At 35.8% G+C, this 25,395-nt stretch overlaps 1 protein-coding gene and 1 long non-coding RNA gene across 3 annotated transcripts; one reads left to right on the top strand and one right to left on the bottom strand.

The window, feature by feature from the left end:
- On the top strand, positions 1 to 20,785 carry LOC115222305 (ankyrin repeat and SOCS box protein 3). 2 transcript variants are annotated; one of them, XM_036511278.1, is made up of 4 exons: positions 1 to 108; positions 8,118 to 8,521; positions 17,043 to 17,324; positions 20,209 to 20,785. In XM_036511278.1, exons 1-4 carry the CDS (start codon positions 101 to 103, stop codon positions 20,697 to 20,699), a joined length of 1,185 nt encoding a protein of 394 aa, XP_036367171.1. In that variant the 5' UTR covers positions 1 to 100; the 3' UTR covers positions 20,700 to 20,785. The 2 variants fall into 2 exon arrangements, with proteins under 2 accessions (XP_036367171.1, XP_029648343.1); XM_029792483.2 differs by having other exon boundaries at positions 17,016 to 17,324.
- On the bottom strand, positions 1,701 to 23,771 carry LOC118767166. Its single transcript, XR_005003070.1, has 3 exons — positions 23,757 to 23,771; positions 23,041 to 23,045; positions 1,701 to 2,067 (listed from the first exon to the last, which is right to left on the bottom strand). It is a non-coding gene; the product is annotated as an uncharacterized LOC118767166 (long non-coding RNA).
- Between the last annotated feature and the right edge of the window lie 1,624 nt (positions 23,772 to 25,395).

The following is a 25,395-nucleotide window of genomic DNA, read 5'->3' as shown; positions in this document are numbered from 1 at the left end:
TATTAATTCTACTTTTGTCCTTCCATAAAAATAGCTCTGCAGCTCTGCTCAAAGACTCTGATAACGTAAATACTGTTTTTCCTTTGATAATAGAAGGAATATGGTCAGGTAAGAAGCTGTGTTATATATATATATGTATAATGTTTTCCCTAATCTCTGAAAATAACTTATGCGAAATATTTTTGATGATAGCAACATACAAGTTCAGCATTCTTTCGCATTCTCAAAAAACGGCTTTCGAGACGGAAAAAGTTATATTTTTGTTTGTCGCAACTGTTGATTACCGTCTGTATCACAGATCTGTTTTAGATCTTCATAAGTTTCTCCTATGCTTGAACTTATGATTCGGAATACAAAAATAAAATAAAGCAAGAATATATTGGCTAGAAACAAAGTCTCTTGATTTAATGCACTGTAGATTCTAATTTGATGGAATATATCCTAATTAGGCAGACTGTTTAGTATAACACCTCTTGGTTATCGCTGCTAGTACCATTTCTATTTATACCCAGAAAAATGCAGCACGACAATGTTTCTGTTTTTTCTAAAACCAGTTACTCTACTATATACGATAGATACCTATCTGTGTGATTATTACTTTTGTTCTTTAAAGTATCGTTATAATTTTCCTCGTCTCTTATTTACTAATTATTAGTGCTACAGACAATTTTAAATAATATCTATTGTCAAACTAATGTTTCTTTACAGAGAATAAAACCAAAAAGTCACAGATTTCATACTACTCAGAAATTTAGATTAAAATCTAATCACGACGTACAATAATGCCCAATAAACATTGATTTAGTGTTTTGAAAATTAATCTTTAGCATTAAATGTTGTTTAAAATTACTTTTAACGCCAATTATTATCAACAAACCAGAAAACTTCTGATTATTCGATTATTCTTTAAAGAGGGAAAGTATTCCGATAGAAGTAAAATAAGTGATGGACTAGCTGATCTGTATTTTAGTATCATTTCTACGTTCGATCATTGTGGATATTATTTGAAATATTTTCATGTGTTGGAACACAATGCTTTACAGTATTCAGCATAATCGGAATTCAGAACATAATCCCTATATGTTCCGAATTTCGATTATGCCAGAATCGACTTTGCCATTCGTCTGAACAGTATCGATAAAGTAAATATAGTTGTGTTGATCTAATGAACTGTTTTCATAATTTTTTCAAAATCGCGGAACATCAAAAAACATTCCATTAATCTTTGATAATACAGTGTCACTTTCATTTTCTTACAAACTTTTGAAAGTTAATTTTGTTTCGTGACTGGAGATTTTTCCTTTTTTTTTCATTTTTTTACATTTGCTGTCTCCTGGTTGTTTGTTAAGTATTATTTATATGGTGTTCATTAGGATTATTTAAGACTGGAGGGTGTGATTGTGTCTGATTAGGCATGAACAAACTTTTCAAGAAGTGGACCACATGACACTTCACCATACCGACCGCAGGGCAAACCTACACAAGTGGGCGGAGGTAAAGGACATGGACCGCACCCATTTTCGGTTATTGGGTGGGGGGCGTTTTTTTGTTGTTTTTTTTCTACAGAAACCCACTTTCTCGACTACGGAGATTCCGAATCTGCAAAACAAATCAACATTTCAAAATTTCAATTCTCTCCGCCCCACTACCGCCGCCACCACCACCACCAATTTTTCGCTTATTTTAGAAATTGTCTTTGGCGAAATACGTAGAAAAATACGTAGAAAAGACTATGATTCTGAAAAAAATTTTGTAAAACTTCAACTTTTCAAAAATAAATAAACACCCCTCCACTCCGCCAGCGCATCTGTGACAGAAAGTGAACATGTTGTGGTTGAGGGTCTTTTGGAATTAAGAGAGATATGTAAAAATTAGTTTGCACATACAGGACAACAAAATGACATTTTATTTTTTTTTTTTATTTTTTTTTTTTTTGTAATTCGTATTTAGAAAGTGGATCTTCGGTTTGGCTGTTGTTGCTACCTTGTCGGACTTTCCGGTTGGAGCGTACATAAAAATGGAAGATTTTGAAAACCCCAAACACACGTTTTCAAAATTTTTATTTTCCTCTTCTCTATCTCTCTGGCAAAGAAAAGAGTGTGGGTGGGGAAAATTAAAATTTTGAAAACATGATTTGTCTCTTAGCTTCTATTTCTAGCATGTCGAGTTTTCTGTTTAGATACTTTTTATGTCTGCTATTTTAGTAGGAGGGGTTTTTGTGTTTTTTTCAAAATCATAATCTCCATATTTCACCAAAAAAAATTTCTAAAAAAAGTAAAAAACTGGGTGGAGGGATTAAAGTTTTGAAATACCGATTTTGTTCGCAGATTCAGAATCTCCGCAGTCATAAAGATAGGTTTCTGCAGAAAAAAAAATAAAACGAAAGTGGGTGTGGTCCATGTCCTTTAACTCTGCCCACAAGTGTGCCCTTTTCCAACTTTGTTTCCTCATAATTTTCAGGAAAATTGGATATTTTTTAATGAAACTTTCACCAAATATGCTTCAGTGTGTTGATTCTGATGATATCGGAATTTGTGAAAAATATACATAAATACGTACTGATACACTTCGTATATCTTCAAAATGAAACTTGAAATTTTGAAAAAAAATTGTGATATGTGTCAATGTGTACGAATTCACCATTTTTTTTTAATGTATATTAAGTGTGATATGATCGTAATCTACCCAGTCTCAAAGGTATTTGTAAAAAATTTCATTAAAAAAAAGTAACCATCTTTCTAAAAGTTGTGGGAGAACAAAGCTAACTCGTATGGATTTTCCGAAACTCCTCTCCCCACTCATGGGAAATTTCTTTTCACAACAAATTCCAATGTAATCGGAACCTACACCATCTAAAGCATATTTGTAGAATATTACATTAGAAAATATTAATTTTTCTGGAAGTTATGAGGAAACAAAATCAGGGGGCATACTTGTGTACTGGCCGCAGTACTAAAAAAAAAGAAAAAATTTGAGGTAATTTTTCATCAGACGTGCCATGCAGAAAAATTGATGAACCACAGATGATCCATGACTGTGATAGATTGAATAGATTTTTGTTGTTCTTGTTTGTTGATGTTTAAAATGACAACAAAAAATTTGAAACTGTTTAATACAATCACACTTCATTTTAACACCAAAAATCCTTCAACAACAGAATAGAAATAAACATCATAAATACATTTTAAGTGCATCAAAGTTATCCCTGATGACAAACAAGTTAGTGGTAGCAGCACAAACAAAAGATTCTTTCAAGACTGCCAAACAAAGTGATACAAGCCACTGGTTGATAAAAAGCAGCACGCTATCATGAAGGATTATTAATATTTCTGGTCATTGACTGGGATAACATGAAGAGTGTTGGGTAGTGTTGGGTTCATCACTTTGAGCCAATGACAAAGAGACAATCCATATAGTTTTGGGGGATGCAAAAAGGGCCACAACACTAATGGAGAGTACTATGCTACTTTGCTGAGGCAGTTACAAAAGGCTATCAAGACCAAATGCCAAGGAAAACTGGCAAAAGAAGTTTTGTTTCATCAGGACAATGCTCCAGCACATAAGGCCTTGGTTTCAATGGTTGTTGTACATGACTGGCTTTGATCACCCTCCATATTCAGCCCCTTCTGACTATCTTCTGTTACCCAACATGAAAAAACACTTGATTTGGAACTAGTGTCACAGTGTTAATGACATCACATCTGCTGTTGATGACTTTTTTGAGTAACAGGATAAAACTAAGCTTTTTCACCAATGGAATCCAAGCACTGGAAGAAGTTTGTAGCCCACAAGGGGGGACTATATTGAAAAATAAACCTTATTTGTTCACCTTGCTTAAGAGAATCTTGGTCAGCCTATGAACTTTTTAGCCAACCCTCATAATTCTGGACAAAAGATACCAACCTGAATATTAAATAGAAATCACATGAAGACGTGTAATGTAGGTGTGTCTGATCTTTGCTAAGTATGTGAGACATCTCCAGACACATTTCAGTCTTATTACACCTTGTAAGTATAGTCTTTCCCAGTACTTGCTAGATGACTTGAGAGATATGTAGAGTTTGAATGAATAAAGACAGATAGGTAATAGTGACATTAAGTGAGAAGGGTGGGACAAACCAAATAACTTTTGCAGATGTTAAGTACCAGCATAACAGAGAAGCAATCCTTAAACCCATTCAATGCCAAAGTATCATTGTAATAGGGAGCTGCACCAGCAAAAATTTCAAGACTTGCTTAAGTAGGATATTTCTTAGATTGGTGGATAAACACTTTATACAGTCACATGGGATACAGATGTTTGTTTGATAGACACAAAGGTCTCTTTCAGTTGTGTACCCAGCATTAAAAAAATATTAGTGGGCACTCCTAAACCATGTGCAGAGGGAGAATGTTCATGAAGGGTTAACAACGAGTGCCCAGTGGGTGATCGAAGCACTTCCAAAAGTGTTGTGTATGAGGTTAAGGCGGTGACTGGTATTGGCAGTTGCAGTGGTGGTGTTGACAGCAACAACAGCAATGTGGAGGCACAATGGCCCAGTGGTTAGGGCAGCGGATTCGCGGTCGTAAGAACACGGTTTTGATTCCCAGACCAGGCATTGTGAGTGTTCATTGAGCAAAAACACCTAAGCTCCATGAGGCTCTGGTGATGGTGGGGGGAACCCCGCTGTACTCAGTGATTTCATCAGCCATACTCTCAACAATACGCCCTTAAATATGGTTTCTGATTACAAATATCTTGGGTCATACTTATCATCATCTGAAAAAGATTTTCTAATTAGAAAGGGTATGGCCTGATCAGCTTGTAATGATATGTATAAGATCTGGTCATCAAATCTAAGTAGAGATTTCAAACTTAAAATCTTCAAAGCCACAGTCAAACCAATTCTACTATATGGCTCAGAAACCTGGACGTTATCAAAAAAGCTTGAGAGGTGGTTGGATGGAACTTACATTCGCCTCCTTATGAGAGCTCAAAATCTCTTGTGGAAGCATCATCCAACCAAAGTACAAATATATGGGAAACTACCACCTGTATCATCTCTTGTGAAAGGTAGAAGAGTCCAGTTTGCTGGACATTGTTGTAGAGCTGAAAACGAGGCAATTTCTACTCTTCTCCTCTGGAAGCCATCTGCTCGCGATACCAGAGGGTGCACACTCTCCTACCCTGATGTAATCTCCAGGGATACAGGCATCCAGCAACAGGACCTCCGTAATGCTATGATGGACCGTGAAGTCTGCCGTAACATAGTAAATTCCATTGTCTCGTCCATGGCCGAACAATGATGATGATGACAACTTTCTCTCACTCTTTCTTCCTACTTCTGCCACAAAGCAGAGGAACCATGGTGTAACCCACTATGGTGTGGTAAACTTTCAGACCCTAGTTTAAATTGCAAATCCTCTGTACTCCAGGATGGTTCAGCTCGCCACTCGATAAAAGCCACCGTTTACAGAAAGAGGATAACAATGTAGCTTGCACAACCATGCAACCGCCAGTCTATTACGTGTGGTGGGTGGATCTCCAAGTTGCCATGCGCATTCTTAGTGGCTTAGAGTAGACTTGAATTAGAGATTATTCTTTGTGGCTAATGGCGTGAGTCCTGATTGGAAGAAGAAGAAGACAACAGCAATGGCACCAACAGCATATATGCTAATAACAACAGTAGCAACAGCAATTGCAACGGTGGTAGCAGTTACACCAACAGTGTATCAAGCAGCAGCAGTTACAGAAGCAATAAAAGCACCAGTTATGTGTCCAGCAGTGGTAGCAACTGCAGCACCATCAATAACAGCAATATTGGCAATGATACCAGTAGCAACAGCAGCAATGGGTCCGGCAGTAACAACAGCAGCAGTAACACCACAAGCACAAGAGCACAGACATGGAAATATGTTGATTCCGTAATCATCTTAGCAATCATGGCCCCTCCTTTATGATACAGAGGTGCAACATCATGTCTTTGGCTAGCTATGCATGGCATTTAAAAGAGGAGGGTATGTCATACATAATTAAATGGAGTTTCCAAGAACAACCAGGGCTGTACCTCAACAGGAGCAAATGATGTAAGCTTTGTTTGGCCAAAAGAGCAAGAATCCTGTAAAACTCACTTGATCTGGGTAGATTTTTAAATTCCAAAGATGAGATAATGAGTTTGTGCCCTCATCAGAGGAAATTCATGTTGGGAACATGGAATTCCTATTTACCAACTAGGAAAATGCTACCAACTTCAGATGTCTTCGGCAGGAGTCATGGACATAACTGAAATCAAACTAAGGGTGGTGACTCCATCATACCCAAACTTTTGCCAGTAGAGTTTTATTCCAGAATTCATTTTGTTTACAAATTTAACTAACCATGATATTTTCTTCCCTCCAGTTGTAGAAAGGTTATGTGCTGCCTCCAGCCATTTGAGTCTGACCAGTAGCCAGTACACCTAAGTGCTTTATAGGCACGAAGCCAATGGCCACTCTCTGCCTGGTGTAACAAACAATCTTCTAAATATCACTACTCTAATGTTTTAGAGTGTGCCTCATTTTTGATATACGAATTACTGACCGATATATATTATATACTATTATAAAGGTGGTGAACTAGCAGAATTGTTAGCAATCCAGGAAAACTGCTTAGCGGCATTTCGTCTGTCTTTACATTCTGAGTTCAAATTCCACTGAGGTCAACTTTGCCTTTCATCCTTTCAGGTTCGATAAAATGAGTACTAGTTGAACACTGGGGTCGATGTAACCTTCCCCTCAAATTTCAGGCCTTGTGCATTAAAAGTTGAACATTAAAATGAACAACAAAACTAGAGGATATACATATGGAATATATTAGCTGGACACTTAATAAAAGTAGAAAAAAGAATAGGTTTTTAACATTTTGAGCATAGCTCTTTGTCAGAAGAGGAGAAAAGATAAGTCCAGAGAAGGAAAAAAAATCCATTAACTGCACATGTGTCATTAACACATATACGAGGGAGTGTTGAAAAGTTCCTGGCTTTGTGTAAAAGAAAATACAGGAGGATCAGTTAATTATAATTTTATTCAATGCATTCCCCTCTCAGATTCACACACTTATTATAGTGGTCCTTCAATTTTTCTAGGCCCTGTAAAAGAATCTGAAAGGTTGGGCCTCCAACCAGGCCTTTTGCAATACCCTTAAAGCCAGGAACTTTTCAGCCCCTCTTCATATATTATATATATATGTGTATGCATGTTTATATGTGTGTGTGTGTGATGCATGTGCGTGTATTTCCCATCACCCTTGACAATCAGTGTTAGTTTTTTGTCCCCATAATGTAACAGTTTGGCTAAAGGGACCAATAGAATTAGTACCAGGCTTTATAAAAACAAGTACTGGGGGGGGTTGATTCATTCAGCTAAAGCCCTTCAATGCAGTGCTCCAGCATGGCCACAAACAAATAAAAAATAAATGATTGAAATATATCTGCTGTTATACTAATCAACGATCACACTGACTCCCTACTGCAAATCATTCTTCTTCTAAATTTTGAAGTTGTCTCCCCTCCCATTTATTTTCACCAGAATTAATAAATTAATTTTTAATTACTGCACTATGTTGGCATCAACTTGATTATTTGTTTTTAAGCAGAAGGTATCTCTTGGTGATTTCCTCCCTACCTCCATCCTTCTGTTATTCTTATGGTGAAGTTGGCTATTTTTAACAGTCAAAATTTCTACATTCTTTAAAAATTACCTTCTACAATAGTCTCTAAATTTATAAAAATACCAAATCCAGGATTTTGCTTTCCTTCTGCATATACAGCAGACAACTCCAGTCAAGTTTCACTTACTATGGACCTCATCAGTGAATCATAGTCTTTGTTGTACTTGTCAAAATGATAAGAGAATCATTCAGTAAATATGAAATTGATATTAGCCATTGACTAATATTGTTTTTCCATCACTGCATTATTATTTCCAGTTAGCTCTTTTGTAATGAAATATGTCATCACAAACTTAACTGTTGTATTTCATTCAGATGGCATCTGTGGGTTATTCATTCTCATTACTGAAGTGTTATAAATGACCTTGAATTCTGTTCTGTATAAAAAGGTTCACTGAATTTAATTTTTTATTTTCTACTTTTCATCCAGTGTGGTTAGTTGTGTGAAGCAGAACAATCAACGTATTTTATCATTGCTTCTGGATGTCCCAGGCAGTGTACCAAAAAATGAATTGAAAGAAGCTTTACTTTTGTCTTCAGAGAAAGGCTACATAGAATGCACAAACTCTCTGATCAAAGCCGGTGCTGATATTGACTGCCAAAATAGTTCTGGAGAAACACCATTGATCTTGGCTACAAAAGAAAATAAACCAGACATTATAAAAGCTTTAATTGAAGCAAAATGTGACTGCTATATGACAGCTAAGAGTGGAAATGCTGCCATCCATATTGCTGCACAGAAGGACTTGTTACAATGTTTCCAAATCCTCTTGGACAATGGTGTTGATATCAATACTAGAGATCCTGGACAAAATACACCTCTTATTATTTCAAGTAGGTACTTTAATTTTAATTCTTTTATGTTCTTCCCATGTTATAGATATTAGTTTGTTTATATTTTGAGGTCAGTTGTTTCAAACATTCATCTTTCTTCTTTCTTCATTAAATATCAGTATTAATTAGTATACGAAAACTATTTCATTAATAATCAGCAAAACTTACAGAGTGAATCAAGGGCTGAGAACTTCATGCCAAGGTACAAAACTCTCAGTCCTTGAGTCACTATGCACCTTCTGCTGATTAATAATAAAACACACACACACACACATATGAGTTCTATTTTCCTGTATGCAATAAAGCATGTATAGGTGTTCCTGTCAATGTAGAAGTTATCATGAAATAAAGCATATTTTCCTGTATGCATCACCAAACCTATATGAAAACTAGTGATGCAATCAATGGTGTCAAGTGTAATCTTGTAAAAAATAATTACAACAAAATAGCTAACTGTAATATGGCGAGAAATTAGATTAGGAATCTTTCAGCTCATTCGTACTGAACTGAAGACATTATATAAACTGTACGAGTTAAATAAGTCATACCAGTAAAGTGAAAAGTCATTCACTTCAATCATATATATTCATTTGATATATTTACCATCAGGTTTTCAGTATAAGCAACTTACTACTTTGCTCAATCCTGCATTGTCTTGTTTCTGAAATCCAACAACCTGAGACTTTCTATCATTGCTTTTCATCCCTTTCTTTGTCACAGATATCTTAAAATAATGATTTCAAATTTTGGCACAAGGCCAGCAATTTTAGTGGAGAGGTAAGACAATTTCTATGATATCAATGTTCACTTGGTACTTATTTTATCGATCTCTAAAGGATGAAAGGTAAAATCAACCTCAGCAGAATTTGAACTCAGAGCGTAATGACAGATGGAATGCCACTAAGCATTTTGTCTGGCATGCGAATAATGATTCTGCCAGCTTGATATTTTACAAATGATAATGAGCTTATGTATGTAATGCTCAGCTGTTCTACAACTCATCAGAAAAGAGTAAACAAGGAGACAGAAAGCAGCAATAAGTCAAATAAAGAGACACAATAATGATAGCCAAATGTTTGCAGTATAGATGGAATATGACACAAAAAGACAGGTGCTGCCCCTTCGGCATGTTTAATCTACTAAAGCTTTAAGCTGACCAATGTTACCTTGTGAGTGAATTTGGTGGAAGGAAACTGTGTGGTGCCATAGTATGTATTTGTGTTTGTCTCCCCACCACTACTTGACAACCAGTATTGGTTTGTTTGCATCCCCATCACCTAGTGGTTCAGCAAAAGAAGCTGACAGAATAAGAACCAGACTTAGTTATAAATACTAGAAGTGATTTGTTTGATTAAATCCTTGAAACAACTAAGAAAAAAGTGAAAAAAGCCATCAAGAGGAAAGGATGGAACATCAGGAATAGTGTTGGCTAATTTCAGAAAGAACAGAAATTTCAGAGGATGCAGTGTCCCTGACAGCTAACAACCTCCACTGGTTGTTTATTCTATGCTTCAACAATTCTGAACATAAAAATATTGCAGTCAATATGTGGTACTTTCTCGCCAGCACTCATTTATTTGCTATACATGTGTATAGCAAATAAATGTGTATTCCCTTACAAAGTTTATTGATTATCAGTTAAAAGATTGCAAATTATTGGAAATTATGTTTTAAGAGTTAAATCTTAAGATAATTTGCTTATAATAAAAATGAAATGGCTACAGTTATTATACTAACTTTGATTTAACATCACATGCAGAAGACTTTTATATCTGTGTAGTCTGGAAAAAATTATGAAACTGAAACATCAGATATTAATAAAAGCTACATCTCAAGTATAATTTGCTTTAAAATAGCTTTGAAAGCCACCACAACTACTGTTGTTTTCTATTATAGGCTTATTCCGTTTCCCACTCACACAGTGAATATTTGACCAAGAGTGTTTGAAGTATTACTTCAAACACTCATGGTCTCTTTCTCACCTCCAAACCATGTCTGTCTCTGTACTTATTGGAAGTTCCAACTTCTACTTCATTGAAGCTGTCCTACACACACTCACATATTGCACACTAGTCCTTCAAGACACCCAACTAGTTGAGGATCCTTGGCAGCTCACATGCTTACTCTTGACCCATCAGAAATAACTGAGTGAATAACATCTTTTCAGGCATGTCCCACCACGTCCCACACACAACAAAATCTCAATGTCTCAAGTCCACACTGTTCGCACACACACACACACACACACACACACACACACACACACAAAGGCCTGCAATGCTTGGAGAGTGTCACCCACTCCACAAATCTGGAAGTTGTTCACCCAGCAGTGCAATTTTTGTAAGACCATTATCCAGTGTGCAAAGGATGCCTTCATGTACCATGTGGGCCTCAAGCTTTCTCACCTCCAAAACTACAGCCAATCCTGTGAGTCCCTGGCTAATAGAATCTCCACCAACTTTGTGGAGTTTTCTTTTCTTCCTCTTGAGAATAACGATGCCTCTGTAAACAGTACCACCCATGGAGAAAGCCTCTTCTTCACTGCTTGCTTTGTGTCCATCTTTACACTACACATCCCCATCTGAGAACTTCCAAATCTACTCCCTTCTATTCCAGTAGGCTCCCCATCTTGCACAAATGCATCAAGTGCAGAAATACCTCCAGCTGCTTCAAATAAACAAGGCCATTGACCCTGATTATGTCTCTTCCATTACAATCAAACATTGAGCTCCAGAACTTGCTCTTGCACTCACCAAACTCTCCCATCTCTTACTCTCTATGACAATTTACTTGACATTTAGAAGTATGCCTTAGTATGTTTCATTCAAAAGAAAAGTAACCCCTCTAGCCCAGCCCATTATTGTTCTGTTGCTCTCATCTGTAACATTTCTAAGGTAATGGAAACAGCTATTAACATTGACATTTTCCAACACTTTGGATCTCTGTTTCATCAGTGACCACCAGCACAGCTTCTGCAGAGCCAGATCCCTTGGAGACCTATTTGCTTATGTCTCACCAGTGAGAAAAGCAAGCGATGTTGAAGCCCCAGCAAAGCTTTCAATTATGTCTGCCATGCAAATTATCTGTCAATATCTCAGGATTTGTAAGGTAACAAGCTGGCAGAATCATTAGCACATCAGGCAAAATATCTAGTGGTATTTCATCCATCTTTGCATTCTGAGTTCAAATTCCTCTGAGGTTGACTTTGCCTTTCATCCTTTTGAGATGGGTAAAATAAGGACCAGTTGAGCACTGGGGTCATTGTATCCTTTCTCCTGAACTTGCTGGCCTTGTGCCAAAATTTGAAACTAATATCTTGGAATTTGATACATCCTTTTGATCACACCATTGTGACATTTGTTAAGAAAACCCTTTCTGCCCCTTCTTTCAATCAACGCAGGTGTTCCTCAGGATTTTGCTTTTGTGCAACACTCTCATCTTTTTGTCCATCAATGATCCACTTGCTGTCACATCCAACAGTGCCCACTCTTAAGCAGATAGCATAACCTTTCATTCCTCCCAATTTTTGGCAACTATGCATCATCCAGATGCAGCTAAGCTACTACATGCCAAACCTGTATTGATTCCATAAATGGAAACCATGAGAAAATCCTTCAGTGTGGTTCCATGATCTTGTTTTCGTTTTTAATTTTTTTAATATATTTTTACAGCAAAAAAAAAGACTCATATAAAACATTGCCACACAACACCTCCACTAAACATGGACAGTACCCTCACAGTTGCTCCAAATACTGGACCTCACAATTACTGAGTGTTTCTCCTGGTGAGATGATAGATATCCTGAGTATAGCTGGGACCACATCCAAAAGAGTGGCCCTTTCTCTTCAAGGCCAGAAAATACTTTAGTCCTTAACAGCTGCTAACAGATTTCAAGGCTCAAGTAAGACATACAATGGTGTATTGCTTTCACATCTGGGAAAGTACTGTCAGCATCTAGAGAAGAGCCATTCAATTAATTAGTATTCACTCACTAATAGACACACTCCAGCTTCTGACCCACAGCTGTGCTACCTCTTTTCTCTGCCTTTTCTATCATTATACTCTAACTATTATACTCGGTCCTTCTTCCCCAGAATGTCTGAAATCTTCTCCTTTCTCTTGCCTTTCCTGCATTTGTTTGCCTGAAACACTAATAGCATCAAGCTACCTAGTTTCAGAGGGCCTACAGAAATCAAAGACAGTACCTTTTCCTCCGGACTCAACAATGGCTTCTGTTCCTCAGAGCTGGTTGGTCCCACTCACCACCACTCAAGCACTTCAATCTCACTTGTCTTCCTACCGCTTGTCACTTTGGATATCCAATCCCTGAGTACCACACTAACCATTATATTCAGTCCTTCCTCTTTAGATTGTCATGCCTCTGGAATCTTCTCCCTTCTTTTTGTCTTTCCTGCAGCTGTGAACCTACAGCTGTTTAAATGAAACATTAACAGCATCAAGCTAACTAGTCTCAGAGGATCAGTAAATAATCAAAGATAATACCCCTTCCTTCAGACTCAACAAATGAAATGAAATAACAATTTCTCTTTATTCTTTCTTTTAATCTTTCAATTACAAAATCAGTTATATACTCAAAATAAAAAATTAATAGCTATTTGCTTCAAATACATTTAAAATGTTCAAACTACTAATGCTTTCTATAAACTTCATAACATAAAATTTCATTTAGTCTTTGATAACAAATTTTCAGTCTTTTTTTTTAATGTATATAACTAAATATTTCTAATTATATTTATGGATTTGTGAGTTTTATTCACTCAAGTATATTGTACAACATGAAATCCAATTAGCTGTTAAACCAGTCCTTCGAACATTTTCTTTCAAAGACACAAGAACCCCTATACGAATGCCAATACTTAGTTATCTACCTTTATCTAGAGTAAGAAAATACTAAAATTTCCAAAACACTGTGTACTCACTTTTTACAATATATCAACAAATATCAATGAAAGATCACTACACTTTATAAGTATGATTCTGATGATCAACTCAGAACCAAACAGAAGATATGTCATACACTTGGAATGTTGAAACTATTTTCACTTGAACAACTGTTACAACACTGTTCTATATTTAAGAGATGAGGAATTATGTACATAAAGTTTGGGCATAAGGCATAGTGGTTAAGAGCACGGGCTACTGGAGGGTTGTATCAGCTGAAACATGTTAACAATAAACAAGATGAGGACAAATATCCGTCAAATGTAAATAATGTTACAACACTGTCTTTTATCCTCAAAGATTCTTTCAGTGTCCAGATTGTTTCCTTAGAAACATTGGTCATCAATAACAAATCTCAAACCTTGATATTTCATTTGTGCTGCATACTCTTTCTGTTGAGTTGGTACTAGGATGATATTACTGGGTCCATGTTCTTTTGATAAATCAGTAAGATATTGGATCTGGTGCCCATTTTCCAGAAAGTTTAAAACTTATTGAAAAAGATTGCTTGATGTGCGCACACTAAGATCATTTGTACTCTGAGTTCTTTATCAGAGTACATTCATTTTCCATTATAACTTCACAGAAAACTGTGTGTATGCAGCTCTTCATGTATGACTGAATCTAAAACCTTCCATCAAGAATAAATCAGCCTTTACTCGACGCTGGCAAAATGAGATACTGCAGGATAATTAAGTTCCCACTAAATCTTCCTTTGAAGTAATTGGCTAGAGATCTGGTGAACACCCTATCTTCAAACTGGTTCTTTAATCCCTTTTTATGCCAATTAGATATATTCCTTTATTAGATGTACAAAAGATAATTTTTCTCTTTTTGACATGAATTTCTTGTTGATATCTTATGACATGAGTAAAAGCCATTTCCAAATGAACTGTTTGAACATTCAGGTGTGTGAAAATTATACCATACCATTTCATCAAAGATCTTTCTTTTTATCCTCAAAAATCACAATTGTAGTCTCTCAGTAATCAGTATTTGACTGCAGAAATCTGACAATTGTTATGTGAGAGGAGACTGATATTTCCTGTAGATTACACATCATATCAAGATTCAATGGTGAACTATCAAAGTTTAGCTAAGATTAAGTTCTTGTTCAGATGCCCAGTACATAGATCTATGTTTCTTCAGGTTCAATATTGCAGGTTCTTTTGGCATCATAGGGCACTTTCATTCCAACAGTCTACTGGAAACCTGAAAACCTCTGGAATTCCCTTCCTGCTTAAGTTTTTCCTGCAGATGTTGGTTTGGAGTTGTTCAAACTCAGTAATAACTCATCAATCTTACTTAGGATAACCAAGAGTACTGCCTATTCTTTCAAACTTAACAATACTTTCAACACTACCTTTAAAACCACAATTCTAAATAATAATAATCATCATCATCATTGTTTAACGTCCACTTTCCATGCTAGCATGGATTGGACGGTTCAACTGGGGTCTGGGAAGCCAGAAGGCTGCACCAGGCCCAGTCTGATCTGGCAATGTTTCTACGGCTGGATGCCCTTCCTACCGCCAACCACTCCGTGAGTGTAGTGGGTGCTTTTTACATGCCACCGGTACAGGTGCCAGACAAGGCTGGCAAACGGCCACGATCAGATGGTGCTTTTTATGTGCCACTGGCACGGAGGCCAGTCGGGGCGGCGCTGGCAACGCCACATTCGGATGGTTCTCTTACATGCCACTGGCACTGGTATCACAGCTACAATTTCCATTGAATAATAATAATAATAATAATCTTTTCCCCAATTGGCACAAGGCCAGAAATTCTGTAGGAATTGGATAGTCAATTACATTGGCCTGGTATATATTTTATCAATGCCAAATGGATGAAAGCAAAGTCAGCTTTGATAGAATTTGAACTCAGAATGTAAAACCAGAAGAAATGTCACTAAGTATTTTGCCCAGCATGCTCTACACTACTGCCAGATCTTCCACCACTGTTTCTAATACTGTTTTTATTAATACTCCTACCAATTTCTATTTTGACAAAATGCACAGAATTTAATAACATCATTATCATCATAAATTTACATCTTTTTTCTTTCCATAGCTGGAATAGGTTGAACAGTTTGGCTTTATTTTTATTATAATAGATTAGAATTTGAGTTCTTGAGTTCTTCTGAGCTAGTAGTCTAATGTGTTATTGGCCTCTTCATGTCAACAGGTTCTGGCAATGAACTTTTTCGTTTGTACAGTATGGAACCCCAGCACAATTTAAGAATATAACAAAATACAAAAAAACTCTTTTGACATCTTATTAAATTTAATTTTTATCGAATCTATTCAATTTCAATCTGACTCACACTGATTCACATTTTTTATATTGATGACTACTGATTGAGTGTTTCCTTAAAGTAAAAGTTTATTAAAAAAAATAATTTGAAAGATTATTCATTCTATTATGATCTATGACAGTGTTCTCTGTGTAACAATAGTAGAATCTTGGCAACTACTTATCAAATGAACACTAATTAGATAGGCTTGTTCATTGATGTTGAAAATTTGATATATTGCGACTCAAAATTCTTTGAATTTTGATCTTATTCAGTAATGATTTTAACAAATATAATGGAAATTATCTGAGATGCAACAACACTAGGCTAAAACCTTTTATCATCATCATCACCATCATTTTAGCTTTTAGTTTTACATTATGACCTGGATACAAGGTCTATACCCTAGGCTATCTCATCTGTCAACCCCAAAGGTCTCATATCTGAGCTCATCCTATCCTCTCACATCTTCCTTGGTCTTCTTTTACTTCAAGAATCCATTATCCAGTCTGTATTATCTGTTATTAATCCATATTATTGCAAATGTTATTTCTATGCCCAACTGCTTTCTCAGTACATTTGTTCTCAGTAAAACATAAGAATTGCATGAATAAATGAAATTGAGTAATTTTGTTATATATTTTTCATTTGTTCTATGTTGAGATAAAATTAGACAAACTGAGATAAAATTTGACGAATTTTTTATAAATTTCTCCTTTTTGTTCTAGCATCTAATGATAAAATTTAAATTACAAATTTATAGTAGTATATTTACAAGGAAATGTATAGATTATTTTTTCAAGTGTTTCCTAATTGAAGTGAGATTCAGCAATAAAATCTTTTCAATTACATAACAAAAAAGTAATTCTTCATCAAAAGCTAAAATCGATTTCAAAATTTGGCACAAGGCCAGCAATTTCTGGGAGGAGTAAATCGATTACATCGACCCCAGTACTCAACTTGTATTTATTTTAACAACCCCAAAAAGATGAAAGGTAAAGTCAGAACATAAAGACGGTTGAAATACCACAAAACATTTTGCCTCGTCACTACCTTAACAAAAGCTAATATTTGAAGAAAATCCTAGTAACAAGTCACTTCAACTAGGTTAGCTGCTACTATTATCATGAATATCACCCAATTATTTCAGTGTCATTTTTTAATAAAATTACATTATAAAGCATGAAGAGTACCTTGTGGTGTTCCTAACAGTTCAGTTGTTGTTTTTTTTTTTTCCAGTTATTAAAAAGAAGTATTTGATTTTAGAGGAAGTTCTATCTCGGCCAGACTGTGATGTGAATGCAACTGATTGTTATGGATGGACAGCTCTTCATCATGCAGCACATAAAGCAACTGGGGTGAAACAACTACTGAAAGCAGGAGCAAATCCTAATGTGTACAATGACAGTGGTAACACACCTCTTATGCTGGCAGCAATAGAAGGGTTCTCAAAAGTTATCCATCTTCTAACAAAAGCTAATTGTGATGTTAATATGAAAGACAGCTCTTCGGCTCAGAAAACAGCTATGCACATCATAGCTTTGAAAGGTATTTTTCTAACTATTGATCTATAAATGTATGTATATCAATATGAAAATATAATGTGTGTATGTGTAAATATACTCTTTCCACATTTTGTAGCCTCCCATTGTGATACTTCTATGCCTCCAGTGTAAGTTTATTTTCATCCATACACACTTCGCTCCTACAACATCACAATTTTCTCTGATGCACTGTCTTCCAATGCAGAACACCTCATGCCCCTAGTCCTTACTCTGTAGAAGATTGTCAAACCTCTTCCTTTCTGCTTCTTCCTTCATCAACCAGACCTGTCTCCTAGCTTCACTTCGAGATAGATGTCATAGTTCTCTGTTGTGCCAGTCTTCCAATCTTTCCAAGCCTGTCTCTTTGCTTCCATAGCTCTACTTGTTCTACCACCACATCACCCTTGCTCTGCTTGCAACTTTGCACCAGCCACAGGTCTGGACATGTGATGAGAAATGGATACTCTTTGACAACATCAGGAGAGCTGGACAGGGATTAGATTCAGGAGAGTAACCTAAACACTACCCAAATCCACCATTGCTCCTTCAGAAGTTAGTGGTCTGCGTAGGGTGGTATTCATTATTCAGTTTTGCAATGAGGGAAAATGGTAACAGCAACATCGTATTGCCAGGAAATTGATTATATGCAATAGAATTTGAAAAAGAAGCAACCCAGACAAGTGAATAAAGATGACCCAATTTTGCTCCACAACAATGCACGTCCTCACACTTCAAAAGATATGGTCCAAAAGTTGCAAAGCCTTAATTATGAGATTTTACAACATCCTCCCTATATCTCTCCTACTGATAATCACTTATTTAAGCATTTTGAGTTTTTCATATGCACTTAAACATTCTTAAAAAGAGAAGAGGTGATTGAAGCATTCAGACAGTTTATCACAGCAAAAGATGGAATGTATGACTTAGAGAAATGTTGGGTAAAGGTCATAAATGAACAGGGATCATACCTTGATTAAATAAATCAGTTCTCTAACACTTCTGAAACATTTTATTGTTACTTTTCAAATACAACATTTCATGTGTGACAGCCTAATGTTTAAAATAAGATATCAATCTTTATCATCTTAATCAAAAGGCAGAAAAACAGACAAAGAGGCTATCTCTTTATAGGTGAAAGTCAGTTGCAATGGGAGGTGTTGAATCTCATATGAACTTTTAAGAGCATTTAAATGCCACTGCAACATTGAAATCGTTGCCTCAGTGAGGTTAATTAAGTACGTCATCAAGTACACGCTGAAAGGAAATGACCAAGTTGCTGTTCAAATAAACAATGTTAATGGAATTAGTCAATACCTAACGGGTAGGTATATTTGCCCATCTGAAGCAGTTGCATCCATTTTAGGATTTTCAATTCATGAATGAGCACCTGCAATAGTGAGACTGCAAGTTCACCTGTCAGATGAACAAAGAATATGTCTCAGAAATAATGAAGATGTATATGACTGTCAATGAACAACATTGTCAGAATCCTTTTTATTGTGTATTAATCATGATTTCGCAAAAACATGACTTTATGTTGAAGCACCCATTTATTTCACTTGGAACAGTTGTAACAAAGAATGGCAAAGAAGAAGGTGAGGAAAAAAAGTTGAAGACCATTTGAATGTTTTCAAAGAAGAAACATTTGGTCGTGTTTATGTTGCCATAGCAAAGGCAGGAGAACTGTATTATTTAAGAATTTTATTGCATGAAGTTTAAAATAGTATTTTTTCCTTTTCTGCCACGCATTGACATTTTCAACTTGGAGTGGTTGTGACCCAACAGGTCACAGTGAGTACATCTAGTATATATTATATATAATACATATATATATTTATACACACACACACACACACACACACACACACATATCATCATCATATTTTATCTTTTACTTGTTTCAGTCATTAGACTGCAGCCATGCAGGGGCATTGCTTTGAAGAGTTTTTAGTCAAACAAATCAACCCCAGTACTTTTTTTTTTAAATTGGTACTTACTCTATTTGTTCCTTTTGCTAAACCACTAAGTTACAGAGATATAAACAAACCAACACCGAATGTCAAGCAGTGATGGGGGACAAAAACAGACACAAAGACACACACATCATCCTCCTTTAACAACTATTTTTCATGCAGGCATGGGATGGACAGTTTGATGGAACTGGCAAGCCAGAGAGCTACACCAGATTCCAGTCTGAATTGGCCTGGTTCTATGGCTGGATGCCCTCTCTAACACCAACCACTGTGACTGGGTGCTTTTAACATGACATTGGCATCAGCACTTTTACATTGTACCAGCACAAGTGCTTTTTACATGGCACCTGCATAAAATGGGCTTTTTTCTTAGTTTTTACCGACCGAATCCACTCATGAGGCTTTGATCGGCCTGAGGCTATAATAGAAGGCAGTTGCCCAAGGTGCTATGCAGTGGGACTGAACCCAGTACCATATGGTTTGGAAGCACGCTTCTTACCACATAGCCGCACCTGTCCCTATATATATATATTATATAAATATATATAAATTTTATATATTATATGAATATATTTGTATATATGGGGAATAGATTTTCTTTCATACATGTTTCATTAAAACAACTATGTCCCAGTCCTGCATTTACATATCTTTACATCAGTCTTAAGCAGTTAGTTTGGAATAAGAAAGTTCCTAGTTCCCTATTCAACATTTCTATACACACACATGTATGTGATATGTATATATGCATGTGTATGTATATATGTATGTTTACATATACACAGAGATATAAATCTATACATACACATAATGTAAATAATTGGTTTTTAGCTCTTTATTTGATACCGTTTTAAAATTTTATTGTTAACTTTAGTTCTTTTTTAATACTTTATTCTTTTTTCTCTTTTTCTTTAGGTCACTCTGAATGCATTGAAGACATGTTAGAGGCTGGGCTGGATTTGAATATTTTAGACAATGAATATCGAACACCTCTGTGGTATGCTTTACACAGTGGACGATTTGAAGCTGTTGAATCATTATTGAAGTATACAAGTCATGTTGCTTCTTTTAATTGTCCCGCTCACGCTCCAGAAACATCTTGCCCTGTAAAGCTTGCATTTTTAAAAGGGGCTAAAAAAGTCATTAAACAGTTCATACTGATTGGTTTTGATAAAGATCATATTCGATATTATATACAGAATTCTGATGATGTTACTGCTGACTGGACGACTGTAGACCAAAATGACTGGTTTTCTTTTATTCAGCAGCCACTGACACTTCTGCAAATTAGCAGAATATGGATACGCCATTATCTGGGAAGATTATTTTACCTTAATGTTTCAAAGCTCCCTTTGCCAAAATCTTTCCAAGATTTCCTACTTTTCTCTGACTTCAAAAATATTTGAAGTCTGTATTAATTTAATTTTGTGGTAACCACAAGTTTTCTTTTATGTAACATGTTTTAAATAAATTATTTTTTATGCAGCTTTTATATCATTGTGAGTTTTTTTTCTTTTTGTTGGTACAAAGCAAACAAACATGCATACATACATTAAGTAAGCTTTGCAGTCACAACACATATCATGACATATTTTCTGTGATCAGAATTAAGGCCACTGAGAGGGAACACAATATATGTAAATATGTATCAATCGCAATGTGGAAAAATAAAAATAATGACATGACATAGGTATATTAAAAAAATATACATTATAATTTTTTTACATGTAAGGACACTTGACAAATGTATATGCTTTACTCAGTCTCATTTCTCTTCTTTATAAACTTGAAACCTTATCTTTATATGAGAAATCAATATGTTTGATGTTTGTTTTGCTACAAAATAAGAGCTAAGAAAGTGAGAAAACTCTTTTTTCTGGTTTTTAACCTTGATGAAATCATGTGTGTGCATATATATATTCATATATATATTGTTTTACTAATCACAACTATTTCAAGTAATTTCAATGCCTAGATATCTGTCTTTGTAAATGAAGAAGTCAATGGTGTAGAAAAGTTGAAGGTTCTGCACTGGTCTCACTGTGGCATTAAGTTGGAGAAGGAACTTCTAATCCAAGAGGAGAAGGACGTATGATTGCAAAAATAGGCAACTTTCTATATTGACAGTGATAAGCATTTACATTTAGAGATAGGTAACTACATCTGTGATATTACTTTTTCCCAAGTTATTGAGGCTGTGTGAAAGCAGATCCCTTGTAGGGTTCTCCAGAACCATATCAGAGATCAAAGATTCTACAGATGCTACAGAAACTCTATAACTGATCACTGTAGCAAAAGAGACTCAAAGGGATAGCTTTTTTTTTTTTTTTACTGTTCCCATTACCTTTGTAGTGTTTAGAATGAAGATAATATGTCAAAGACATCAAAACAAAGGGCATATTCCTGCAGACAAAAATTGAAGAATTTAGTAAGGTGAGGGATAAGTGTGAAATCACATTGAAAGTAGTTGAAGAAATATCATGAAATGTTACCTTTGAGTGATGAGAAATTCTCATATGGTAATTGCATATAGTGTAATTGTGTATACATGGCTGTAGAAAGGGATTTTGTTGTGTAATTGTGTGCATGTGTGTGTGTAGTTGGAATCAAAACAAGTGACACAGGTAGGGACAGTGAGTAAGAAGTCTGCTTTGTAACTTTGGAATTTCAACAGGTTTGAATATACCACCTTGGCAAAATCTTCTGATTTTCAGGTCAACAAAAACCTTGGTAGACAAAAACTCTGTGGAAACTTGTTGGAAAGATTGTTCATGTTATTGGATGGTACACTTAATGTCACTTGGTTTAACCTTTTGCCTGTCCTGTGTATCACATTTGATACACAGGACATATGTCCCTGGTGTTCATGTGTCATATAGGATACACATTCCCAATTTTTTTCAGCCACCGAAGTAACTTGAAACTTATGAATGGAAAGCATTATATTACCCAGAATGTATGAAATAAGGGCTAACTAAAAGTCTGAAAACAAGCATGGATGTTTAGGACAAATTTATGAAAATACTTTGGACAGGCAAAAGGTTAATATAACCTCCACCACCTGACCCTTAGGTGTCTAAGACAAAGGCTACCTTGTCGCAAGCATTTAGGTCAAGACACTTGTATAAAGATAACTTCCTTCCACCAGTTTGAGAAGTCCTGAAAATAGTCATGGACACTTAACTTTTTCCACTTATTTAGTTAACAAAAAAAGCAATCCACAATCAAGAAGGATTTGTGAGTAACTAACAGATCTATTTTGATTGAGGAATGGCAGGGAAAAATACTTTGCAAAGTGATCCTTGGACTTCTATGATGATAATTTGAAGGTGTTACAAAGATCAACTGGTTATTGCAAACAGTATTTTTCCCAAGTGAACCACTTGGGAGATATTGAGGTTATGTGAGGGATGTGTAGGGATATAGCTCAGAAGAGAGTATCAGTTACCTTTTTAGTAGTTTTTGATGGACCATAGCACGTATGTTTTCTAACAAAAATAGTTAACATAAAACTAACAGCTCTAAGTTTGGGGACAGAGTTATATGGTAGAAAATCAGATATATTCCTTTTGCTACAATAAATCTTCCACTTTGTGAATCTATTTGATTGACAGTAATCTAACTATCAAATGAGAGCAGAGACCCCAATTGTTGAGAAATGGTTCTATCAGAGATGAGAAATAGTGTGTCAAAGATATCCAAAATATCAAACGAATGGGAAAGCAATAAATTGAACCAAAGGAAGACAAAGTCTCAATAACAGTTGACTAGTGGAAAAAGTAGATTCTATACAGATATATGATGCCATATTTCAGAAAGAAATTGAAATATAATGTAGTTTGGACAGCAGAGATCAGATATGAGGTGAAAGATATAGATGGGTTACTGAGAAGAATTGATGATGTGACTTAAGTCATATCTCATGCTCCCACTGTGATTCTAGTTTCAACAATTGTACTAATGAGATGGATCTTTACTGCTTGCACACAGGAGAGAACTGGATGTTTTTTTTTTTTCTTTATACTTTATGTGCTTTATTAAAATCTTCAGAAACATAATACCACACATCTCCCTTTGTAGTCTCAGCTGACTGAGACAACTAAATGATTTACCAACAGTGCTGAAAACAAGTTCTCTTAACTGTTTGAAGGATATTTTTAAGAATTGTCATTGAATTTAATTTTGGGATTTCATTCATATTGTTGTTGATATTTACTCCAAGTTAACCCTAATATAGAAATCTGAGAATCAAAAGTTAAAATCAGTTTGAAGGAAAGGTGAGAGAAGTAGGAGTGGATCAGGGAGACGGTAGCTGTACAAAAAGGGTGGTGGGCAGAGCAGAAGTACAATAAAATAGCAGATAAATGAAAAACAGGGAGACGTGAAGTGTGGAGGGAGATAGAGGGATACACAATGATAGAGCTGGAGGCCAGAGGTATGTAGGGATGAATATAGTGAGTGACAAAAAAAGGGTGGGGATCATAGATAGCAGGATATGAGAGGGTGCATATCCATAATTTAAGGTTAAATACCCTTTCCAGGCAATATGTTTTGGAATTAAATTTTAAATAACTCTCTCTATGCCAACAAATACAGGCTGTTCTAGTTAAATTTTACAATTTTTTTACTTCTTTTTTCAGGAATAGCTTTATATGTTAGTGAACAGTCGATATAAAGATTAAAATTATTTTTGAGAAAAAGTTTGCTGACATGGAGGATTGGAAGCCATCTGAATCTGTGATGATTTGTGCCAGGTACCAAAATGCTGACACCATGACTGCTGATCAGTGTTCTGTGGATACTATAAAGACTAGTAGACAAGACAGGGACAACTGTAGTGGAGACTACAAAGCTGTGGCCAGCATGAAGGGACATGGCAGTTATTCTGACTGCATCCATATACCATAATTCATTCAACAACTGATGAACAGGGCCCAAGATTCAATTCAGACAGCTTCATAAAGCTGTTGGAGACTGTGGTCAATTCCTGACTGGAGAGGGTTGCTGCTAGAAGGTTATGTGTGTGGCAGCAGGATTTGGCTCATTGCCATACCTCCAGAAAATGCCAGAAGGTGGTGAACTGGCAGAAACATTAGCACACCAGGTGAAATACTTAGCAGTATTTCGTCTGCTGCTACGTTCTAAGTTCAAATTCCACCGAGGTCGACTTTGCCTTTCATCCTTTCGGGGTCGATTCAATAAGTACTAGTCATGCTCTGGGGTCGATGTAATCAACTTAATTCATTTGTCTGTCCTTGTTTGTCCCCTCTGTGTAGCCCCTTGTGGGCAGTAAAGAAATCAGAAAGTGCCAGAAGTGGTTGTCAGAGATTTTCTACAACTTCAACAGCCCCAATTTCTGATCTCCTATTTCCCCCAATTATAATCCCATGGATTTCTATGTTTGGGGTATGGCTGAGAAAGACACCTGCAACACTAAGGCTGAGCTAGTGGCCAAATGAAGGAAGAGTTTGAAGACCTTCCTAGAAATACAGAGCCATCTTGCTACTGTGGTAGAAGCTGAGGGTGGCTGCTTTGTGTAATTTATTATCTCCCAGCCATAATCTAGGTGACACTTTTCGATCTTTTAAAAAATACTTTTATTTTTGAATGGAGTATTGTGTTTTCTTTTCCTTTGTGCAAACTGTCAAATTTAGCCTGAACATCCTGTATATAAACGTCTCTCTATATTTAGTAATTTGCTTGTTAATTACTTTGGCAAGTCATGCTGAACTTGCCAAAGAATGACACTATTTCATCAGTAAATATAGGAATACTTGCTAATAAAGAAGTATTAGCCATTAAGAAATATTTCTCTTTCACCACATATTTCACCCTAGTTTTAGCTTTACCATGTCCTAATAATGAGAAAGGAAATTTGTACTCCCAGGCCAGTAGAGTAAATAGCTGATGATCTACTACGAAAAAACGGGACGGGGGTCTTTGCATTAAAGATACAGCATATTCTACACAAACATGGTATTGTAAATTTTTAAATACTTTTTAATTTTTCTTCTTTTTTTTTTTTTTGCAAAATTCTGGTAGCAGGGCAAAATGTGTAAGTGAGGCATGGTGATTGGATAGTGAAAAGTGTATGTTTTTTTT

Source organism: Octopus sinensis, linkage group LG19, assembly GCF_006345805.1.
Source record: "Octopus sinensis linkage group LG19, ASM634580v1, whole genome shotgun sequence".
In the NCBI taxonomy this organism is placed as follows: Eukaryota; Metazoa; Mollusca; class Cephalopoda; order Octopoda; family Octopodidae; genus Octopus; species Octopus sinensis.
Note: the sequence above shows the minus strand (reverse complement) of the source record. Positions and strands in the feature narration are given on the sequence as shown.

What these genes read in the sequence shown, in the direction of transcription:
- LOC115222305 (XM_029792483.2), top strand. An exon ending in TACACCTCTTATTATTTCAA is followed by an intron (nt 8,522 to 17,015) that starts GTAGGTACTTTA and finishes TTTTTTTTCCAG; the next exon opens with TTATTAAAAAGAAGTATTTG. An exon ending in GCACATCATAGCTTTGAAAG is followed by an intron (nt 17,325 to 20,208) that starts GTATTTTTCTAA and finishes CTTTTTCTTTAG; the next exon opens with GTCACTCTGAATGCATTGAA.